At 43.6% G+C, this 20,447-nt stretch overlaps 1 protein-coding gene across 1 annotated transcript in view; it reads right to left on the reverse strand.

Moving 5' to 3' along the window:
* Positions 1–1,237: 1,237 nt before the first annotated feature.
* zmiz2 (zinc finger, MIZ-type containing 2) overlaps positions 1,238–20,447 on the reverse strand; it is a 57,170-nt gene continuing 37,960 nt past the window's right edge. The window contains exons 3-19 of the mRNA XM_063013845.1: positions 18,422–18,536; positions 16,734–16,927; positions 16,175–16,358; positions 15,316–15,540; positions 14,964–15,158; positions 13,748–13,849; positions 13,267–13,435; positions 12,878–13,019; positions 11,785–11,995; positions 11,561–11,666; positions 10,637–10,794; positions 9,567–9,634; positions 9,248–9,316; positions 8,914–9,158; positions 7,931–8,100; positions 4,090–4,317; positions 1,238–3,486 (exon numbers count right to left, since the gene is read on the reverse strand). Of these exons, the coding sequence (XP_062869915.1) occupies positions 3,379–3,486; positions 4,090–4,317; positions 7,931–8,100; positions 8,914–9,158; positions 9,248–9,316; positions 9,567–9,634; positions 10,637–10,794; positions 11,561–11,666; positions 11,785–11,995; positions 12,878–13,019; positions 13,267–13,435; positions 13,748–13,849; positions 14,964–15,158; positions 15,316–15,540; positions 16,175–16,358; positions 16,734–16,927; positions 18,422–18,536 (2,689 nt within the window). The 3' untranslated portion in view covers positions 1,238–3,378. The remainder of the gene's footprint in view (positions 3,487–4,089; positions 4,318–7,930; positions 8,101–8,913; positions 9,159–9,247; positions 9,317–9,566; positions 9,635–10,636; positions 10,795–11,560; positions 11,667–11,784; positions 11,996–12,877; positions 13,020–13,266; positions 13,436–13,747; positions 13,850–14,963; positions 15,159–15,315; positions 15,541–16,174; positions 16,359–16,733; positions 16,928–18,421; positions 18,537–20,447) is intronic.

Consider the following 20,447-nt stretch of genomic DNA (forward strand, 5'->3'; position numbering starts at 1 on the left):
TCAAGGGCACAACAGTGACAACCTGGCAGTGGTGGGGCTTGAAACAGCAACCTTTTGATTACTAGTCCAGCACCTTAACCGCTAGGCTACAGCTGCCCTATAAAAACCCATCGTAGCTTCTCTACCTGATAGGTAACAGAGCATACCTTTACGGAAAGCATCACAAAAAGTGTGACTCTGGTGGGACTCGAACCCACAACCTTTGAATGGCCTCTCATCTAAGCCTAGAAGTCCAATGCACTATCCATTACCAGTAGATTGCACAGTGCACGCTGGTAGATTGCGCCCCATTCAAACAGGTCAACATGATGTGGCCACTGTTTCTTTAATGTTACCATAGCTACGCCTCAGCCCGCCTAAAGCACCGCCATTGTGCCATTTTTGCATTTTTCCTTTTGTAACATACATTGTGATCGCAGTGCACGCTGGTAGATCAATTCAAACCTCATTCAAACAGGACAACGTGATTGACATGAAATGTGGCCACTGTTTCTTTAATTTGCTGTTTGTTACCATAGCTACGCCTCAGACCACCTAAAGCACTGCAAATCTAGAAAGTTTTCGTTCATCAGTAGCCAGTTTGCGCCATTGTAGCATTTTTCCTTTTGACGTACATTGTTTGTGAAGATTCGTCAAGAACACTGCATAGAGGGCTGTTTTGTTTATACGTGGAAGAAGCTGACGGAGAAATTTTAACCCTACACTCTGACATTCATATGAAGTCAAGGTCTCTGCTGGACAATTTTGGAACTTGATGGCTGAGGAAAAATATCCAGACAGGATAATGTGCCACATATTTGACTATTATTGGATTAACCTACTTCTGTGAATCAGCCTTTCCCACATGAAAATTCTAAATATGGGTCCACCCTTGGACAGTGAGTGTAGAAACAAGGAGGTGGTTTTAATGTTATGGCTGATTGGTGTAGTTTGACCAGTTTGTGTGGACAAAATGCACAGAGCGATGACCCCAACCCAACTGAACAGCTTTTAGATGAATTGGAACACTGCCAGGTATTCTCATTCCACAATAGTGCATTTTTTTTTTAAATCTTCAAGCACAACTCCCCATTGGCACACATCAACATTCTGTAAAACTCCAGGGTTTTGGAATGGGATTCCGTGTCCCAGAGCAGTACACTTCAGTAAGATTCAGTAAATTCAGTGTGGTTTCAGACTGTCTGGCAGTTTGTCTTTTTTTAATCATGCCTTTGCAAATAATACCAATGCAACACAGTGGGGCTTAAGTCTTTACTTAAAAAACATAATGGAAATATTTCACATCTTTAGAAAAACAAAAAATGATTAACATTTTACAAGTTCAATTAAATTGTTAAAACTTAAAAGATTCACCTACACATGACGGTCAAACATTGTTTTCTTAACGGATGCACAGTAAGTGTGACTTGCTGGTCTCAACAAAGTTTTTCCCAGTCTTTATTGAAGCTTTTATTGAAACCCTTCATAGCCACTGATTTGATAGTACTTTTATCCTTTCCTTTTTTTTTTTTTTTTGTGTTTTTTTTTTTACAAATTCATAAACTTTGCTAGATAACACACATAAGAGAGATGCATACAGGTCCACCAATTATCTTTATAATTATTATAATAACAATAATTATATAATTAAAAGATAAAATTGTATGATACACAAATGTCTTCAGAAACAATTGCACATCCAAGAACTCCTGACTCTCCCTGGATTGTTTAGGATACGAACTGCATTTTGCCCATAATGTCCACAGAGCAATCATAAATAATAAAATAAGACAAGACAGGAAACGGGCAGCACACTGTCCTCCTCTCCATCGAGTCTCTTTTGCAACTGAAATGAAAGAGGACTGCAACAAGTTTGAGTGCGTCTGACAAAATTTATAATTTTGATAGTGTTGTGCCTCTGTCTCTGTGTGTGTGTGTGTGTTGGGGGTTGACTAAAATTCATCACAGGGTATAGAGTGTTTACATCTGTAACAATAACAGTCTAATTATCTGTACATATACTTTTCATTATATTCCCTATAACTAATGGGTACTGCCATTAGACCGATCCTGATGTGCCAAACAGGACATGTCATCAAAAATTAATGTTAGAATCTGGTGCACTCTTTGTACAGTAGCATCGAGCCCACTTAAATGCCAGTGAGCCACCCTGTCCGCATTATATGATTGCTTGTGCTCTATAAATCCTCTTTATCTTTATTCGACCAGATCAGTTAAGCCCTCAGCTGTATGATCTTTTGCATATTTGAAACCAAGTAAAAACCAGAAACTTGTATGATTGGTCAGTATTGATACTTCTGTCTTGTGCAGGATGGAATTACAATTAGCACAAGATCCGAACAGGACAGGAAGACCGGTTTTGGAGACAAAGCTGGGAGAAGACGAGTGCTCATCCGAAACAAACATGTTTTGGTCTGTGGTATTTATGTGCGAACACGTGTGCTTCAACTTCATCTCCCCAAGACTTTAAGGTTTTGTATAACCTACAGAACAGAAGAGAATTCAGAAGCCTGCCTTTGCATGCAGCCTTATTTTGTGCGACCAGATACGTACAATACGTTTTCTTGATGTTACCATGAGATATGCTTTGCATCTCTAAACAACATGAAGAATAAGCATGCAGCTGGCACAGTGGCTTCTATTCAAAATCTAAACTGACTTCTGGGCATCTAGTAATGGGCGTATGTGGTAGCATTCAAGCTTACTGGTGGATGATTTTATTTTACCTTGTGAGGTAAGGCATGTTTGTGTCTTGTGTTTGCAAGGTCCATTGGTATTTCCAGCTCTTACAAGCATTCGAGTTAGAACCAATGCCAGAAGTACAGCATTTGGCTCCTCTCTTGCTCTCAGAGAACATGGAGCATCACCAACATTAAGTCCTTCTTATTATTCTTAACTTTAAAGAATGTCAGTACTTCACATATAATCAAATAAAGATAAAGAACAAATGATGGGCAAATTCAATGCTGGCTTTTTCTCCCTCCCTCATCTGCGATGGAATATACACCAAGCACGTCAGACAACAGATGTGGCGCTTTTCTACAAATGGATTTTGCTGCAGCTGAAAACATGACAGGGACTCTTCAAATCAAAATCACATTAAAACCTCAATATAGTTCGGAGGGAGACTAGCGATAACGTTGAAGACACATTAACATTAGTCACATTAGAACTACTGCGCCTTCCTCGTTCTGAGCATTTCTGAGCAGAGTTTCAGTCTTAAAGGAACAGGGCAGGTCTATGATTAAACTCCAACGTTGGTTAGGACTTCCAGTCCCGAGTCTCAAAGCTCCTTGTGGCGTGCTGCGAGTATGTAGGGCTGGGTGTTTTCAGAATGGCATGGCTAAGCTGGAGGTGGCGTGCGAGCTGTGTGTCGATTCAGTTGCTCTCGAACAGTGAGAGCAGGTCATCACTGCTGTTGTTGGGGAGGTCAGGAGGACCCAAGTAGGTCAGCAGCTCATCCGGGTTCGTCAGCTCCGGAAGCAGCTAGAGGAACAAGAGAATGGAAAGAATTAGCAATTACACTTGTGCCCAAACCCTTCTGATTTACAAACTCTGTCAAAGGGGATGGCAAGATGTGATTCTGGAGAAGCCAGACCCACAGTGACCCTTAACCAGGATAAACCAGTGTTAATAGACCAGGTACCCAGACCAGTCCCGGAGATTGCATATTGCACCAGCAGCAGGAATAAACTCCATCCTAATCTCCCTCCCTCAAACACTGTGTTTGTTTGTTACCTAAAAGTAGAAGTCAGAACTGGTGGGTAACACTGGGCCTGTGTTTGGACTCACACACCCTTAATCACTGATTGCTGCTATAACCTAGAAACTACTAAAATGTGAGAGCACTCATTAAAATCTGATTTTATTTTCACATGGGAAGAAAGTGCAGCACAACTGACATTTCCTGCAAGTTGCTTGCGAATACATTTCCACCAGAAAGGTAAACAAATCCCTAAAGGTTACATACTGTAGCTTCAAAGTACATGATCATTCATAAATGTCATCTGCCTAATCTGCAACATTCGCCTTGGATAATCAGAAAAATTAGGTTGAAGCAAAACATTGTTCAATCTGGTGGCAACTCACATCAAGGGTCGGCTCTGCTACGTCCCCTGGTCCCCCAGGGCCACCCAAACCAAAGCTGTCTGTATGCAGCCGAGGATTCTGGGAAGAACTGCGTGAATGCATGGGTCCTCCTGGGCCGCCCAGGTTAGACCCGCCATGGAGAGCTTGATGCTGCTGTTGGGGTGGTGGTTGCTGCTGCTGTTGTTGGAGGGGGTTGTGTGATGGGTCCATGCGACTAGAGTGAGGCATCTACAGCAAAACAAGAGATGATACAGATGATTGTGAGACTGTGAATGAATTAAAACAACGCCAGAAAAGGAGAAGCCAGCGTGAGTGATTGAGTTAAGATCTGTGGCTCAGATACTCCTTTTCCACCAAAAAAAACATGGTTCTTGAACCGGTTCTGTTCAGATTTCTCTGAACCTTGGTGTTCTGTAGAGAACCGACGCGCGTTTCCACCAGTTTTTGAGAACCAAGCAGCGTCATCATCGGTGGGCGTTACTTAACGAAAGTTAAGAGCAGTAATATCATGGCGGAGCGTGTAGATTATGTGCGAGCATTTGTGCTGATGTTACAGATGTTTGTTTTTAAGTAAAAAGCATCGATCTAACAATCGGTGATAAGAAGACGTAGACGTGCTTGTCGCAGTTGTTGTTTTCTTTAGTTCATTGATGTGAGAAGCGTTTTGCGCTTCGGTTTCACCGCGACCCTCGGCACAAATAGTCGATTTGCTCAGCGCTCGACTTGAGCGGTGAAACATCACTAAAGTTCCACAACATGAACAAACATCTGTGTGAAATAAACATCAAATCTACTCTAAAATAAAACATGTACAGTGTATCACAAAAGTGAGTACACCCCTCACATTTCAAATATTTTATTATATCTTTTCATGGGACAACACTATAGAAATAAAACTTGGATATAAGTTAGAGTAGTCAGTGTACAACTTGTATAGCAGTGTAGATTTACTGTCTTCTGAAAATAACTCAACACACAGCCATTAATGTCTAAATAGCTGGCAACATAAGTGAGTACACCCCACAGTGAACATGTCCAAATTGTGCCCAGTGTCAATATTTTGTGTGACCACCATTATTATCCAGCACTGCCTTAACCCTCCTGGGCATGGAATTCACCAGAGCTGCACATGTTGCTACTGGAATCCTCTTCCACTCCTCCATGATGACATCACGGAGCTGGTGGATGTTAGACACCTTGAACTCCTCCACCTTCCACTTGAGGATGCACCACAGGTGCTCAATTGGGTTTAGTCCATCACCTTTACCTTCAGCTTCCTCAGCAAGGCAGTTGTCATCTTGGAGGTTGTGTTTGGGGTCGTTATCCTGTTGGAAAACTGCCATGAGGCCCAGTTTTCGAAGGGAGGGGATCATGCTCTGTTTCAGAATGTCACAGTACATGTTGGAATTCATGTTTCCCTCAATGAACTGCAGCTCCCCAGTGCCAGCAACACTCATGCAGCCCAAGACCATGATGCTACCACCACCATGCTTGACTGTAGGCAAGATACAGTTGTCTTGGTACTTCTCACCAGGGCGCCGCCACACATGCTGGACACCATCTGAGCCAAACAAGTTTATCTTGGTCTCGTCAGACCACAGGGCATTCCAGTAATCCATGTTCTTGGACTGCTTGTCTTCAGCAAACTGTTTGCGGGCTTTCTTGTGCGTCAGCTTCCTTCTGGGATGACGACCATGCAGACCGAGTTGATGCAGTGTGCGGCGTATGGTCTGAGCACTGACAGGCTGACCTCCCACGTCTTCAACCTCTGCAGCAATGCTGGCAGCACTCATGTGTCTATTTTTTAAAGCCAACCTCTGGATATGACGCCGAACACGTGGACTCGACTTCTTTGGTCGACCCTGGCGAAGCCTGTTCCGAGTGGAACCTGTCCTGGAAAATCGCTGTATGACCTTGGCCACCGTGCTGTAGCTCAGTTTCAGGGTGTTAGCAATCTTCTTATAGCCCAGGCCATCTTTGTGGAGAGCAACAATTCTATTTCTCACATCCTCAGAGAGTTCTTTGCCATGAGGTGCCATGTTGAATATCCAGTGGCCAGTATGAGAGAATTGCACCCAAAACACCAAATTTAACAGCCCTGCTCCCCATTTACACCTGGGACCTTGACACATGACACCAGGGAGGGACAACGACACATTTGGGCACAATTCGGACATGTTCACTGTGGGGTGTACTCACTTATGTTGCCAGCTATTTAGACATTAATGGCTGTGTGTTGAGTTATTTTCAGAAGACAGTAAATCTACACTGCTATACAAGTTGTACACTGACTACTCTAAGTTATATCCAAGTTTCATGTCTATAGTGTTGTCCCATGAAAAGATATAATGAAATATTTGCAGAAATGTGAGGGGTGTACTCACTTTTGTGATACACTGTATCTGTGTTTAACTGGATTTACTTCTCGTGTGTTTATGCAGCCCGGGGAGTTGAAAAAGCGGTGTTCGTTCTGTCCGGGTCACTTTTATCACGTAATATCACACAGTTCACCTTTTTAAAGGCGCTTTGAAAATATCACGGGCAAACTGGCTCAAAATGTAATCAGGTGAACTTTAAAAGATAAAAATGCAGCGTTAAGCTCCATACGAGACACCAGCTGACGGCATTGTTGCTGTCGCTATGCTGTACAACACGACACGCCCACAGACGGACGTCACGGTTCGCGCTGAAAAACCAAGTATTCTGTGGTGCCAGATTGGCCCGCTAGTTCGCTGTCTGGAACCTCTTTTTTCCGGTGGAAACACGCGGAACCGGTTCATAATCAAGTTCGGGAACCGGAACGGGCTCCGTGCCGCGTCGGTGGAAAAGGGGTAAGAGAGGCAGCTGTCCATGACAAGACTGAGGAAAGCAGCAGGCCATGCTGTCGCCTCCAGAAGCAGTCAAGGAGCTCTCACACTCATATGCAGCATACAAAAACCAAGAGGCATAAAGTCAGGATTTTCTGGCACAATGGCAGTATGTACACTATATGACCAAAAGTATGTATACATCCCAATTAATTATAAAGTTCAGATGTTTTGCCACACCAGTTACTTTATATTGTATTAAGATTTTGACATCATACACACTTTTTGGTTATGACAGGGCAAGTAATTACTTAAGATTCTTTGACAATTCACCTCACTTGCACGTCTTTAGACTGTCAAAGGAAACCGGAGCTCCTCGAGGAAACCCACGCGGACACAGGGAGAACATGCAAACGCCACACAAAAAGGAACCGGACCGCTCCACCTGGGAATCGAACCCAGGACCTTCTTGCTGTGAGGCGACAGTGCTACCCACTTAGCCACCGTGCCGCCCTGACAGGACAGGTAATTACTGGTTACACAAGATTCTTGGACAATTTTGTATCTCCAATTTACCTCACTTGCACATCTTTAGACTGTTGGAAGAAACCCACAGAGCCCCCTGCCACACCCATTACTAACAAATGCTTTATGGCAACAGTTTGGGAAACGCCCTTTTCTGTTACAACATGACTGTTGATTGTAAACATGACCTTCTTATCCAAGAACAGTGCCTAGCTCTAAAAATGCACTTTGGACTAAATGGGCACATATTGCCATAAACAAAATGTTGTGGTAAGGCCTTTTTCCCCCCTAAAGAGCTGGGGCTGTTATAAATGTGAAGGGGGGGGATCATTCCACATTAATGACAATGGTTTTTAAATGAGCTTGCATACTTTTGGCCATATAGTGCACTGATGATCAGTTTTTTGGCTTTACTCCAAAAGCTTTCAGCCCCAAAGAACAGCTAAAAAAACCCCAGAGCTGAATGTAAATTTACCGAAGCAAAGACACAAAGGATGTAGATACTTTACCTGTCCGGACATGGGATGCCCCACTGGTTTCTCAGGAGTTAGGAGGCCACTGGGCAGGTCTGACTGGTAGGAAAGGGGTGGAGGCCCCGAGGAAAATTCGCCCAGAGTCGGCGTGCCTGGGGCGTTGGAGAAGTCTGAGAAACCTGGCTGATTGGAATATCCTGAACCAGCTACAAGAGAAGAACCACAAAAATATGGTGTTAGCAACAGGTTTCATTAATATTCACACTACTGTCTTACGCTGATATACACTGATCAGCCACCTCCTTGTTTCTACCTTCACTGTCCATTTGATCAGCTCCACTTACCATATAGAAGAACTTTGTAGTTCTACAATTACTGACTGTAGCCCATCTGTTTCTCTACATGCTTTGCGTCCTGTGACCACTGATGAAGGTCTAGAAGATGACCAACTCAAACAGCAGCAATAGATGAGCGATCGTCTCTGACTTTACATCTACAAGGTGGACCAACTAGGTAGGAGTGTCTAATAGAGTGGACACGGTATTTAAAAACTCCATCAGTGCTGCTGTGTCTGATCCACTCATACCGGCACAACACACACTAACACACCACCACCATGTCAGTGTCACTGCAGTGCTGAGAATCATCCGCCACCTAAATAATACCTGCTCTGTGGTGGTCCTGTGGGGGTCCTGACCATTGAAGAACAGGAATGAGGTTAAAAAAGTATGTAGAGAAATAGATGAACTACAGTCAGTAATTGTAGAACTACAAAGTGTTTCTATATGGTAAGTGGAGCTGATAAAATGGACAGTGAGTGTAGAAACAAGGAGGTGGTTTTAATGTTATGGTTGATCGGTGTATGTGCGTTCTCAATGCTGGTCCCAAGCCCGGGTAAAATAAGTAGGGTGTCATCAAGAAGGGCATTTGGCAAATAAACTGTGCCAATTCAGGTATGCAGACAAGAGTGGTCTACTGTGGTGTTGTAAAAATTTAAGTAAATAGAACATAATTCATACCCTGGCTGGGATAATCAGGCGTGCTGCTACTGCCACCTTGTGGTAAAGAGTGGTAGGGCGAGGATGCCGGCCCTAGTGCTGCAATCATCTCCATGACATTGGGAAGGATCATGTGGCTGGGGCTGAGGGTACGACATCTCTTCAGCGCTGGACCATCCGGATCCTCTTTAATGTGTAGGTCTGGTTTAATGGGTACTGGCTTCCAGCTACACACTGGATCAATGGTGATCTCCTCGTAGTCTGAACTGCAAAGGAGGGGAAAAAAAGCGTAAATATACTGTACCTCAATGTAATTGTTTACGTTTGTTAATTAAGGTCAAAGTAGTACACTTACTTTTGGATGTAGATGAGAATGCCCAGCATATATTGATCCACTTCTAGACCTTCCAGAAGAGCCGTCTTACTGCAAGGACATGAAAAAAAAAAAAACAATTGTAAGCACATACTACTTTAGAGAACAATATTTTAACAAACTCACAATTGCAAACAGAAATGCACAAGTATATTAACATGCCAATAACCAAAATGTATTAACTATAAAATCTCTTATAGCACTTTTATATGTAAGGCCCGATGGTTGGGGACCACTGAGTTACAAGCAAGGATAATTTTGGTGTTTTGTATCCTTTGACGTTACAAAACGAGATCCTTACTTGCAAACAGGACAGCGCCAGGTCCCTCTTTCACAGTTTAGCTGCAGGTACGACTCCAGATCAAAGCACTGCAAGGAAATACAAGCAGATCTATTCACATGAGGCACATTTTGAATATTACATTATGTTAAAAAGGAAATCAAAGGAAATCAAACGTGGTGAGAGCAAGTAATGTCTGATTATTTGTAAAATAAAACTTGCTAATTGACAGAACTATACAGATACTTTAGAGTTTCTGATTACTTTGTTTACACTTGCATTGGCTTCTATAGGAATAAAAAGGTTTGTACATCAAAACAATTCATATAAATGAAATCGTTAAGTATTAACATTAATAAAATATGGCTACAAAACATCCTCTTATTTGTTATGAAGTAGTGATGTTATGGTATTTTAACATGTTTAACATCTCATATCAGCACACACAGAAGAGGGTTCTTTTACTGTCCACTAGGTTAAAAAGTGGGTTTATTAGAATTTTAATGTCATGTTTTACACATGTGGTTACATTCATGATGGTAGTTACTCGTTACACAAGATTCATCAGTTCACAGGTTTACCGTCAAACACAGTCATGGACAATTTTGTATTTCCAATTCAGCTCACTTGCATGTCTTTGGACTGTGGGAGGAAACCGGAGCTCCCGGAGGAAACCCACACAGGCACGGGGAGAACATACAAACTCCACACAGAAAGGACCCAGACCGCCCCACCTCTGGATCGAACCCAGGACCTTCTTGCTGTGAGGCGACAGTGCTACCCACTGAGCCCCCGTGCCGCCCTTAAGATGTCTAATAAAAGTAGAGCAGAAGATTAAGGTTAATATCATATTTTTACACTCGCTTAGGTGGTGCAGGTGTAGGTCTAATGCTTTTTTAACCCACCACTGCTGAGATCTCAAGCTCTCACAGACATGATTGGCTATGTCTGAAAGAAGGTGGGCCCAAAGGAAGGAAGTGATTGGCTAATATACATGTGTCGAATGGAGTGTGTAAGGTATAAACATTTTCTTAACTGGAAATGTAAATGAGCAGTCAGAAAACTTAAACTCAGAAAGACTTAATCCCCACCTGTATGTGTCTACAATCATGACCCCGAGCAGGAAGCTGGATGCGGCGGAATGTGATTGGACATTTGAGGGAGACCTTGATGGCCGTCTGCTCCACGCCGTCCTCACCATTCAGACCAGGAGTTCCTGGAATGGTGCCACTGCTGAAGTTCCTCTTTACTGGAATCAAATAATGAGACAGAGTCAATGCAAAGAAACTCAAAACAAATATAAGTGATGGGTGTTTTACAGTGACGAGATGCTAATGTTGGTTCCAAAGTGGTGAACTTTGATAGCTTCCCTGTAGCAAACTAGCCCCTGATATAATGCAATCCAGGTTGTGATGTCAATCCAGCTTATTCTTGGTCTTCCTGGTCTTGTTAGTCCTTCCACGAGTCCTGCCATAACATTGCCTTCAAAGTGGTTGCCTCATCACATACCCAAAGTAACGTAACTTACGTTAGAAGCTACTCTGTAGTCTTTTTTGATCTGGCCATCTTGTAAACTTGTTCAGTGGTCGTCATCATCTCCAATGGATTTTCAGCAGTTTTCTGATGCGCTCGTTGTCAAAAGCCTAACTGTGCCTTTCTTAAGTGTCTGGGTGTCACAGCCATTGCGGTAAAGTTGCAATCAACTCAGTTGGCAGTAATCAACCCAGTTAGCAATTAAAGGTGTTTGAGTGGTTATCATGAGTAAATGAGGGGCAGTTACTCTTTATTCACATGGGATCAGTTGAATTTAACTAAATTTTTTGTTCAATAAATGATCATTTAAAACAGTGATCTGTATTTGCACATGTTGCCTTTGTCTTTTATTAAGAGGAAAATCTAAGTGTGCAAAAATTAAACTCTGGAAGGGACAAATACTTATGGTCCTGTACATTTCCCCTGGGCAACGGCTTATGTTTACAGGGAAAAGGGGGCACCATGACTGGATTGGTACTTACTCTTATTGACACAGTGCTCAGCAGGCAGGAGCCTTTTCTTCATCAAGCCCTGAAGCACAGAGCGTACCGAGGGCCTGTGAACCAGCTGCAGCACAAACAGATGAGACTGCAGAGACAAAGAGAAACCATATGAACACTAAATAGAAATACATCATACTGCATCAGGCCATTTAATAGAGCGGTAATGTGTGTTTTAAATGTTTAAATGTAAATTGTGTACTTACGCAGCAACACGCGGTGACTGTAATCTGGATGGTGTTCCTGCCAGGCTGACACACTTGTTTCAGGTAGAGGGGCTTATGAGAGGTCTTGTTGTCGCCTCGCTCAATGGTAAGAGGCGTTGCGTTCACGCTGACCTGAACGGAGGCAGGCCAGTTGGTGTTCATCTGCCGGTCCTCATGATGGTAACACTTGAACTGCAACTCCAGGTCTGGCCTGATTAAACCAAAGGGATGATTAACAAATGCACACAATATGTGTGTACTTTGTGTATAGGTAATCTAATATATATTAAACACAGCTTTTGATCATGATACATACTGAATGCATTTGGGTTACTGTACAATATCGGTCAAAAAGTCTGGAACATTTGGCTGTTTTAAATCTGTATCTTCTGTATCTTCTAATCTAATCATTGCCAATTCCCATATTGCAATTTTCTGGCCGCTTGTCCCACTGCCAGGTTGGCCGAGTACAGCTGAGTACAGCTGAGTCTGTCAAGCGCTCTATTCAGACACATGCACAGTTTACAGAGAGCTAACTGTGTTAGAACATTACAAAAAAATGCAATGGCAGACCAAATACATCCTGAGATCATAGCATTAAATTAGCAGGTCGGGGTGGAATAGTATCTCACCTCAGCATGAGCTGTATCCAATTAAGTATAGAAGATCACCCTACACCCTTGGACAGTGAGTGTAGAAACAAGGAGGTGGTTTTAATGTTATGGCTGATCGGTGTATATCTGTTGAGCAGGCCAGTGGTACTGCTGAGACCTAAACATATTAGACTGTTGCACCATCTGATTTGCCAGTGTGTGTACTGTCCATTTTAATATTTAAAACACATTAAATAACAAAACCAAATGGTTTACTACCTGTTTTCTGTTTTCAATTCCATTATTAATTCATTTTCCTTTTGATTTTGTCAGTGCATGTTTACCAAACTTGTGATAGACAGTACAAGCGGCTATTAGCACATCACACATTTACAGAGAGCTAACTGTGTTAGAACATTACAAAAAAATGCAATGGCAGACCAAATACATCCTGAGATCATAGGATTAAATTAGCAGGTCGGGGTGGAATAGTATCTCACCTCAGCATGAGCGTCTTATAAACAGAATCCCGTAGTTGGAAGACATGGTTGCTGACAGCCAGGTTGTGCTCCAGTCGGAAGGGATCCAGCACCACCCCATCCCGCACTGGGAAAGTCAGCCGCAGGTCATCGCTCGGGTTCCCTGTTGTTAGGAAATAGATTACAGAATTAGGCTATTTTAACCATAGACTTTATAATATGTATTTTTTTGCCACCACAGCACAGAAAATAAGTCTTATTTTACAGTGGTGTTAAAAGAATTAAAGGTTTAAAAACTGTTAAATGGCGCTTCTATATTTGTTTTCATGTGCTTTAATAAACTACTAGTTAGAATTACTACAAAAGCTATATTTAAGAAATTTTTCAGGAGTAATATAGCTTGTTTGTACCTGTAGGGGGCTGCAATGTGTTGATGTTGGGCTTTACATCAGGGAGAAAGGGAGACTTCACATCCTGGCCGGGTGACATATAAGGTGGCATAGAGCTGCCAGGAGTCATAGGAGGGGTAGGGTTTCCTGGCAAGGGAGAGCTGGGGTAGCCAGGCATAGCCCGTCCAGGCTGAAAAACAAACACGCATACACACACACCATTTAACATCACAGTGCAAATGTGAACCTTCTGCAAAGGCATTCATTTTAGAACCAGACATAGTATTATTTTAAATAGCATTTAGCTAATCATTTCCCAGTAGCACTGCTTCTGTGTTGGCTGTACGTGAAGGAAGTGCTCTTTGAAACAGTTTTAAGAGCTCACAGTGTCAAAGTCCTTTCAGACTGCTGTTGAAATTGTAAAATATTAACTCATGTGTGGATTTAGAACCTGACCCAACAGATTTAGAAAGTTAAAGAGAAAGTAAAAGGGAACACTGACCCCATTCACAGCTCCTTGGTTAAAGGTGTTGTACCCTCCACCTCCTGCCACTGCAGTAGTCATACTTCCGTGGTTGTTGCCTTGCCCGTTGAACTGATCTGCCTAGGAGACAAAATATGCAGCTTGTTTAGGCTCTTTATTATGTGGTGATTCTGCCACTGATCGTCACCCCTAGGATTATGCTTGCTGTTAACTACTTTTATGTGCTAAATGCTTGCTGCAAGGTATATTGCAGTAATGTGTCCACAGATCTAAGCATGGAACCTGTGCATGGTGTTATGCATGCATTTTTGAGATGAGACAGATAAGGGTGTCGGCAGAAGACCAAACAATTCTTTTTTTTCATGCGTATTGTCAATTCCCTATGTAAAAGATACTGTTTGAATAATACCCCCCACACACACATTTTATGAATCTAATAATTGTAAAGTTCTAGTAAAGTCAATCTCCATGCAGACACACTGACGAGACTCGGTGCTACACCCCAAATCAAATTTTTTTCCCATTTAGTTGGCAATGGTGGGCTATTGTGGGAATGAAGAGAAACCCTATTCAACCTCCCTTGCTCAGACATGGCTTACTGGGTCTGTCAATTTGCAGACTATGCTGGTGGTACCACCAAGGCTTGAATTCAGGACCACAAACTCTCTGGGCAATCTCACTATTTTGCTATACTATACTACAGAAAAAATAGGCTACTACTTTTAGTGCCAAGCAAATCAACAGAAGCTGTCAAACATTTAAATGTTTGTTTTTTATTTCACCCAGTGCACATTAAAGAAGTTATTTTAAATATCATATATTTTAAACAGTTTTAAACTGTTATTCCATAACACTGATGAGAAATGTGATTAAAGATTTTACTACTATTATGTACCGATTATTTAAATCATAGTGTATTCTCTTGCCGTGTACTACAAACCCAAGATTGTTTCAGATGCTGAATTCACTTGGCCACTAGCGAGTATCACATTCCAGGGTTTTCACTCCCACAAAGCAGCAGTTTGTTTTCCCCAAATAAAAGAAACAAGGACCTGCTCACTATGTAATCCGATACACAGTCCCATGGGCTACTTGCAAAAGTCCTGGAACTAGCAAACTTCAGAACAAATCATCAAACTGGTCAGTCAAAATGTGTTTTCTGTTTCTACAAAGGCCGCTTGAGGACTTTGTGGTATGACATCAACCATGGCTGTTACCTATTGCTATTTATTACCTTGTAGTACTGGCCTGGGTTTCCTGGTCCTGCAGGATACTGGCCCATGTTGGTTTGCTGGATTGGCATTCTGTGGCCTGTGTAGGAAGGCGAAGGAGCTGATCGCTGAGGACCAGGGCCATGGTACTGCATAGGCTGGCCTGGGTAAGGTCCTGCGGCCCCCATACCAGAGGGATACTGCTGCCCTGGGAATCCCTGTAGGAGCAAACAGGGTCACGTGACTGATGAGAATTAAAAGTTTGAAGTCTCTACTTTAAATGTAATTTATTGGCTGGAATATTACATGTAAGAAGCTGGCAGATGCAGTAAGTAAAACTTATATCTATTGGTAGTATTAGTAGGCATAGCAAACCTCGGAGTTGTAAGGACGTTTCAGCCCTTGCTGGTGCCGAACCGGCGGTCCCTGCTGTCCTCCCGGATAGACAGCGTGCTGTGGCATGCGCTGGCCTTGCGAGCCATACATGCCTCCCATGTTTGGGGGTCTCGATCCCACCATCCCAGAGGAAGCCATGCCCGGTGGGCCGCGAGGTCCGGGGTGGGACAGGAACTGCGTGTTGTAAGAGGAAGCACCACCCATCTGCATCCAGAAAATAAATTCAGTGGGGAGAAAAATATGGCTCCTACGCCCATAGGTCCTAGCAGGCTTAAAACAATGGTTGGAGACTTGCCTGCCACTGACAAGCACCGGGTACGGTTAAAAAAGAGCAACTAGGTCACTGGTGTAAACAATCTGTTCCAGCCTCAAGCATGCTTATGATGTGATGTCTAGTCTGGTGCAAGCTTGCCAGGGTATAATGTCTGCTCTTATAATGAGAAAACAAAAAAAGAAAGAGGAAAACATCTTCGTTTTATGTGAATGAAAGATATATTGGTCAAATTGCAACTGTCTGAGCTTGTGTTTCACCAGCAGGGGGCGAATGAGCGCATATACAGGCTTGTGTAAAGCAAAAAGATATTCTATATGTCATATAAAGCGCACTCTGCTATGAAGGAAATCTGAGCTGAAATCTGTCCTCTTCATTAACAGTAACCTGCCACATGGTATATATATCCTAAACAGTACCAGTCTCCCTTTCTGTCTTATCAAAGAAAGCAAATGGCTTGGAGCTTTGGTCAAGTGACATTCCGTTTAAGCAATAACCAACTGTATAAATCGGACCAAGATAACCCAGTAACTAAGCACACAAAAGATAACAGGAGATGCTCCTCACAGGCCCATAGTTCATCTCCTGGTTCTGCTTTTCCTGGATGGCGGCAACAGTGGCTGTGGCAGTGGCGGTTGCCGTGGCGGCGGCGGCGGCAACGGCAGCAGCGGCGGCGGCTTGGGTGAAGTCGGTGGGAGGGCGGACGCCGTGCGGAGGCATCCCAAGGGAGCCGCCGCCATTATTGGGGTAACTAAAACACAAAACGGAAAGACAAACGAACAGTCTAATATTAAACCGTCTAATATCGTCTCTGATCGACAACATCAGCTCATTACTGGCCACGCTGAGGAACATGTGACATGTATGAAGGTAGCTGATTATGCATGTTGCTATGCAAAGCAGGGAGACAGATTGCTGTTATGTTTCACTGAGCAAAATGAAATGATCAGAGGCCAAAGATATATTACTATGCAAATCACTAGTGTGGCGTTGTAACAATTACACTTTGGACTTTTCATTTCCCAGGGTTGCATGAAATGCAGTTGTAAAATCATTGCCTCAACCCTACATCCCACCCACACAGACGGACAACAACATTTAAAAGACTAGGGTCCTGTATTATTACCTGCTCCCGTATCCTGGTCCAGTCGGATAGCCCCCACTGGGCCGGCCGTACATGCCTTGCTGTATGTAGCCCTTGTTGGGCTCGGGGTAGCCCTGCTGGCCCATGAACTGGGGAGAGTTCATGCCAGGGCTGTTACCGGGCATCATGTGACCACCAGCCGAGTTGCCTCCCGGGCCCATGGGAGCGCCAAATACCTAAAGGGGAAAAAGGAAGATAAGAGTATGCAAACATTTTAATGAAAAGATGTGGAACGTGAGAGCCAGTCAATGGCATCAGTGCCTTCAGGAACTGTCTACACACTGTGGCCACATGAGGCCAGGCATTGTCCTGCACCAAGACGAACCAGCGCAAGGTCTGACAATGGCTCTGAGGATTTCATCACGGTACCTAACAGCACTCAGGGTACCGTTAGCAAACATGGAGGTTTGTGCGACCCTCCAAGGATATGCCTCCCCAGACCACTGACCCACCCCCAAACTGGTCATTTTCTGGTCATCACCGGTTATTTTCTTTCAGGTGCTCTTGTATTTTAGGGGTCGCCACTGCCTTGTTGTAAGAAGTGGCATATATTAGTATATACTGGTTGTGTGCGAGACGGAGCTGCACTTCCTCACCCAGTGTACCAAGTACCACCACATCCGGGCCCAATTCTTCCCTAAATTTTACACCGTCATCCCCAACTTTACCTCCCTCCCAGACCCCGACAAACTGCCCCACCTACTGGGGGAGCACAGAGAGAGCTGCACACTAGCAGCACTCTACACACACACACCTGCCACCAGGTGAGGGACAGTTGCATCATTCTGGTGGCTTTAAACTTAAACACGTTTTTTTAAGTTGCATCTATATTAATTTTCCATTGGTAAATACACTACTAGGTCAAAACTCTGTGGACACCTCTCTCCTCTCCACCAATGCCGATCCCTGCTCTGATTGAAGAGAACGAAGCTAACCCACGCCACCTCCGACACGTGGGCAGCAGCCGTATGCATTTTTATCACCTGCACTTTGACGAGTGCAGTGCAGCTCAGCGTTGTGTACGGAGAGACACACCCTGAGAGCACTCTTTTCTCATCTCTGTGCAGGCGCCATCAATCAGCCCGCAGAGTCGTAATTGCACCAGTCATGGGAGAGAGACCCCATCCGGCTTAGACCCGCCCAAATCTGAACAACATGTGGCCGCTCAGCCTTAGCCGGTAGGCAGAGCTGAAATTCAATACCATGTATTCGAGATCCCAGCTCTGGTTGCAGCGTGTGTTTTATTACCGCTGCGCCACCTGAGCAACCAATTTTTTCATATTTCTAAGTATATTTGTGCACAATTATACGATGCACATGCTGGCCAAGGATCCCCTCAGCACAGTTTCGTCAGACACTTGGAAGCAACTGGCTGCATCTTTAGACCATATCAAGCCTCGCTACAGTGGACCATGTTACTCTTTCTGGATTCCTCCACTTCTCAGGGTGGCATGGAAAATGCAGTTAAAAAACCCTGTGCTGATTTAGGCATATCACTTTCATCATTTTTACAATGTTGGCCAAGACACAATTGAGTCTTAAATCTTTAATAATGAAACTATATGTATATGCCAAAGTTCTTGTTAATCAAAGTGCAGCATTGAACACATAGTACAAACGTAGTACTCTATATAATGTCCACTTTTTAGTACTGATGAGACCAGGCTTACCTGGCTGGGTGAAGGACTGGTAACCCCCCACACTGTGGTTACCACAGACAGGGAGCCGGGGGGCTGGTTGGTACCTTGCTGCCAGGACGCTGGGTCATATGGGTATGAGCCGTCACTGTGGGAAAGAAACAGTGTTATTTTCACCCTTTCTGTTTACTATTTCATCTTGACCGTGTGACTGAACTGAAGTGATGAATGCTTGATACATTTAGCACAAGCTGATCAGAACTTATTGCAGAATACAAATCTGAACTCTATCCAAAAGGAAAGTTGCCATACTGGATTGGATTTTCTCATTCATGACATTGTGATGCTGACCTACGGTGTTAAAAGAGCGAGAAATGTGAGCAAGAAAAAGTGTGTGTGTGAGCGGGAGAGAATATGAGAGAGTCTTTGTGTGGCTCGAATGTGCTATAGCCACATGCTCTAAAGGTGCTCGGCACAATGTTACCATGGTGACTACAGTCACTTAGAGACAGGAAAGAGTAGCGATGCCAAGGGGGGGGGGGGATTTGGGGGGTTGGTAACTGTTCGCGTGTGTGTGTGTGTGTGTACCTAGTGTTTTCTGTATAACTGGATCAAACCAGATTGGTCTCATTTAATCTTTCCAAAATTAGCCAAACTACATAAGGCGCTGCAGTGAATCAGAGTGAGGAAAACACAAGTGGTAAAAAAAAATACCAGTTACTGATCACATCTTGTTTTTCTACTGAGTAAAGTGCCACCCCCTCCCCAATAAAAAGAAAGAGTTGATGCAAGTACTGCAAAGACTTGGAAACACAGAAAACCAAATCCTTGTTTCTACACTCACTTTCCATTTTATCCATATAGGAGCACTTTGTAGTTCTACAATTACTGACTGTAGTCCATCTGTTTCTCTGCATGCTTTGTTAGCCCCCTTTCATGCTGTTCTTCAATGGTCAGGACCCCCCCAGGACCACTACAGAGCAGGTATTATTTGGGTGGTGGATCATTCTCAGCACTGCAGTGACACTGACATGGTGGTGGTGTGTTAGTGTGTGTTGTGCTGTATGAGTGGATCAGACACAGCAGTGCTGCTGGAGTTTTTAGTCCACCAACCAAAAACATCCAACCAACAGCGACTTGTAGGCAGCGTCCTTTGACCACTGATGAAGGTCTAGAAGATGACCAGCTCAACAGCAGCAATAGATGATCGTCTCTGACTTTACATCTACAAGGTGGACCAACTAGGTAGGCGTGTCTAATAGAGTGGACAGCGCTGCTGTGTCTGATCCACTCATACCAGCACAACACACACTAACACACCACCACCATGTCGGTGTCACTGCAGTGCTGGGCATGATCCACCACCTAAATAATACCTGCTCTGTAGTGGTCCTGTGGGGGTCCTGACCATTAAGGAACAGGGTGAAAGCAGGCTAAAACAGTATGTAGAGAAACAGATGGACTAAAGTGCTCCTATATGGTAAGTGGAGCTGATAAAATAGACAGTGAGTGTAGAAACAAGGAGGTGGTTTTAATGTTATGGCTGATCGGTGTATATGTCTGCAGCTGTTTTCACTCAGACTGTAGAGCTGGAATGCTACAAAGTTATGTGGCCTGATATTTTCCTTTTACCATGCACGGAAGTGGTTCCTTTCCTTCTCTAAACCATGTGGCTAGGTGTGAGCTCTTAATGTTACTTGGCTATAACAATATTACTCGTTACAACCCTTGAAAGGAGCCCATAAGCCTTTCTGTACTTATCTACAGCACAACTTGTGGCTGCTCACAGAATTTTGGACCCTAAGTTGGCTATGAGTGATGACCTCCAGCAGTTGGTCAATACAGATTTCATGGGGTTTACAGTGCTGACTCAAGACTTGAGCCACCAGCAGCATGAAGCACTTCATTTTAGACAGAGGTGTTTTTTCTTAGTTTCGCTACAAAACCACCAGATTCTCTTACATCATGCTCCCCCCCCATTACCAATCCACCGTTGTTAAAACAGGAAACTGCAGTTCCGGAGAGATGGCAGCAAAGCTAGTCAGAATTCAAATTACCA

This window comes from Trichomycterus rosablanca, chromosome 18 (genome assembly GCF_030014385.1).
Source record: "Trichomycterus rosablanca isolate fTriRos1 chromosome 18, fTriRos1.hap1, whole genome shotgun sequence".
NCBI lineage: Eukaryota > Metazoa > Chordata > Actinopteri > Siluriformes > Trichomycteridae > Trichomycterus > Trichomycterus rosablanca.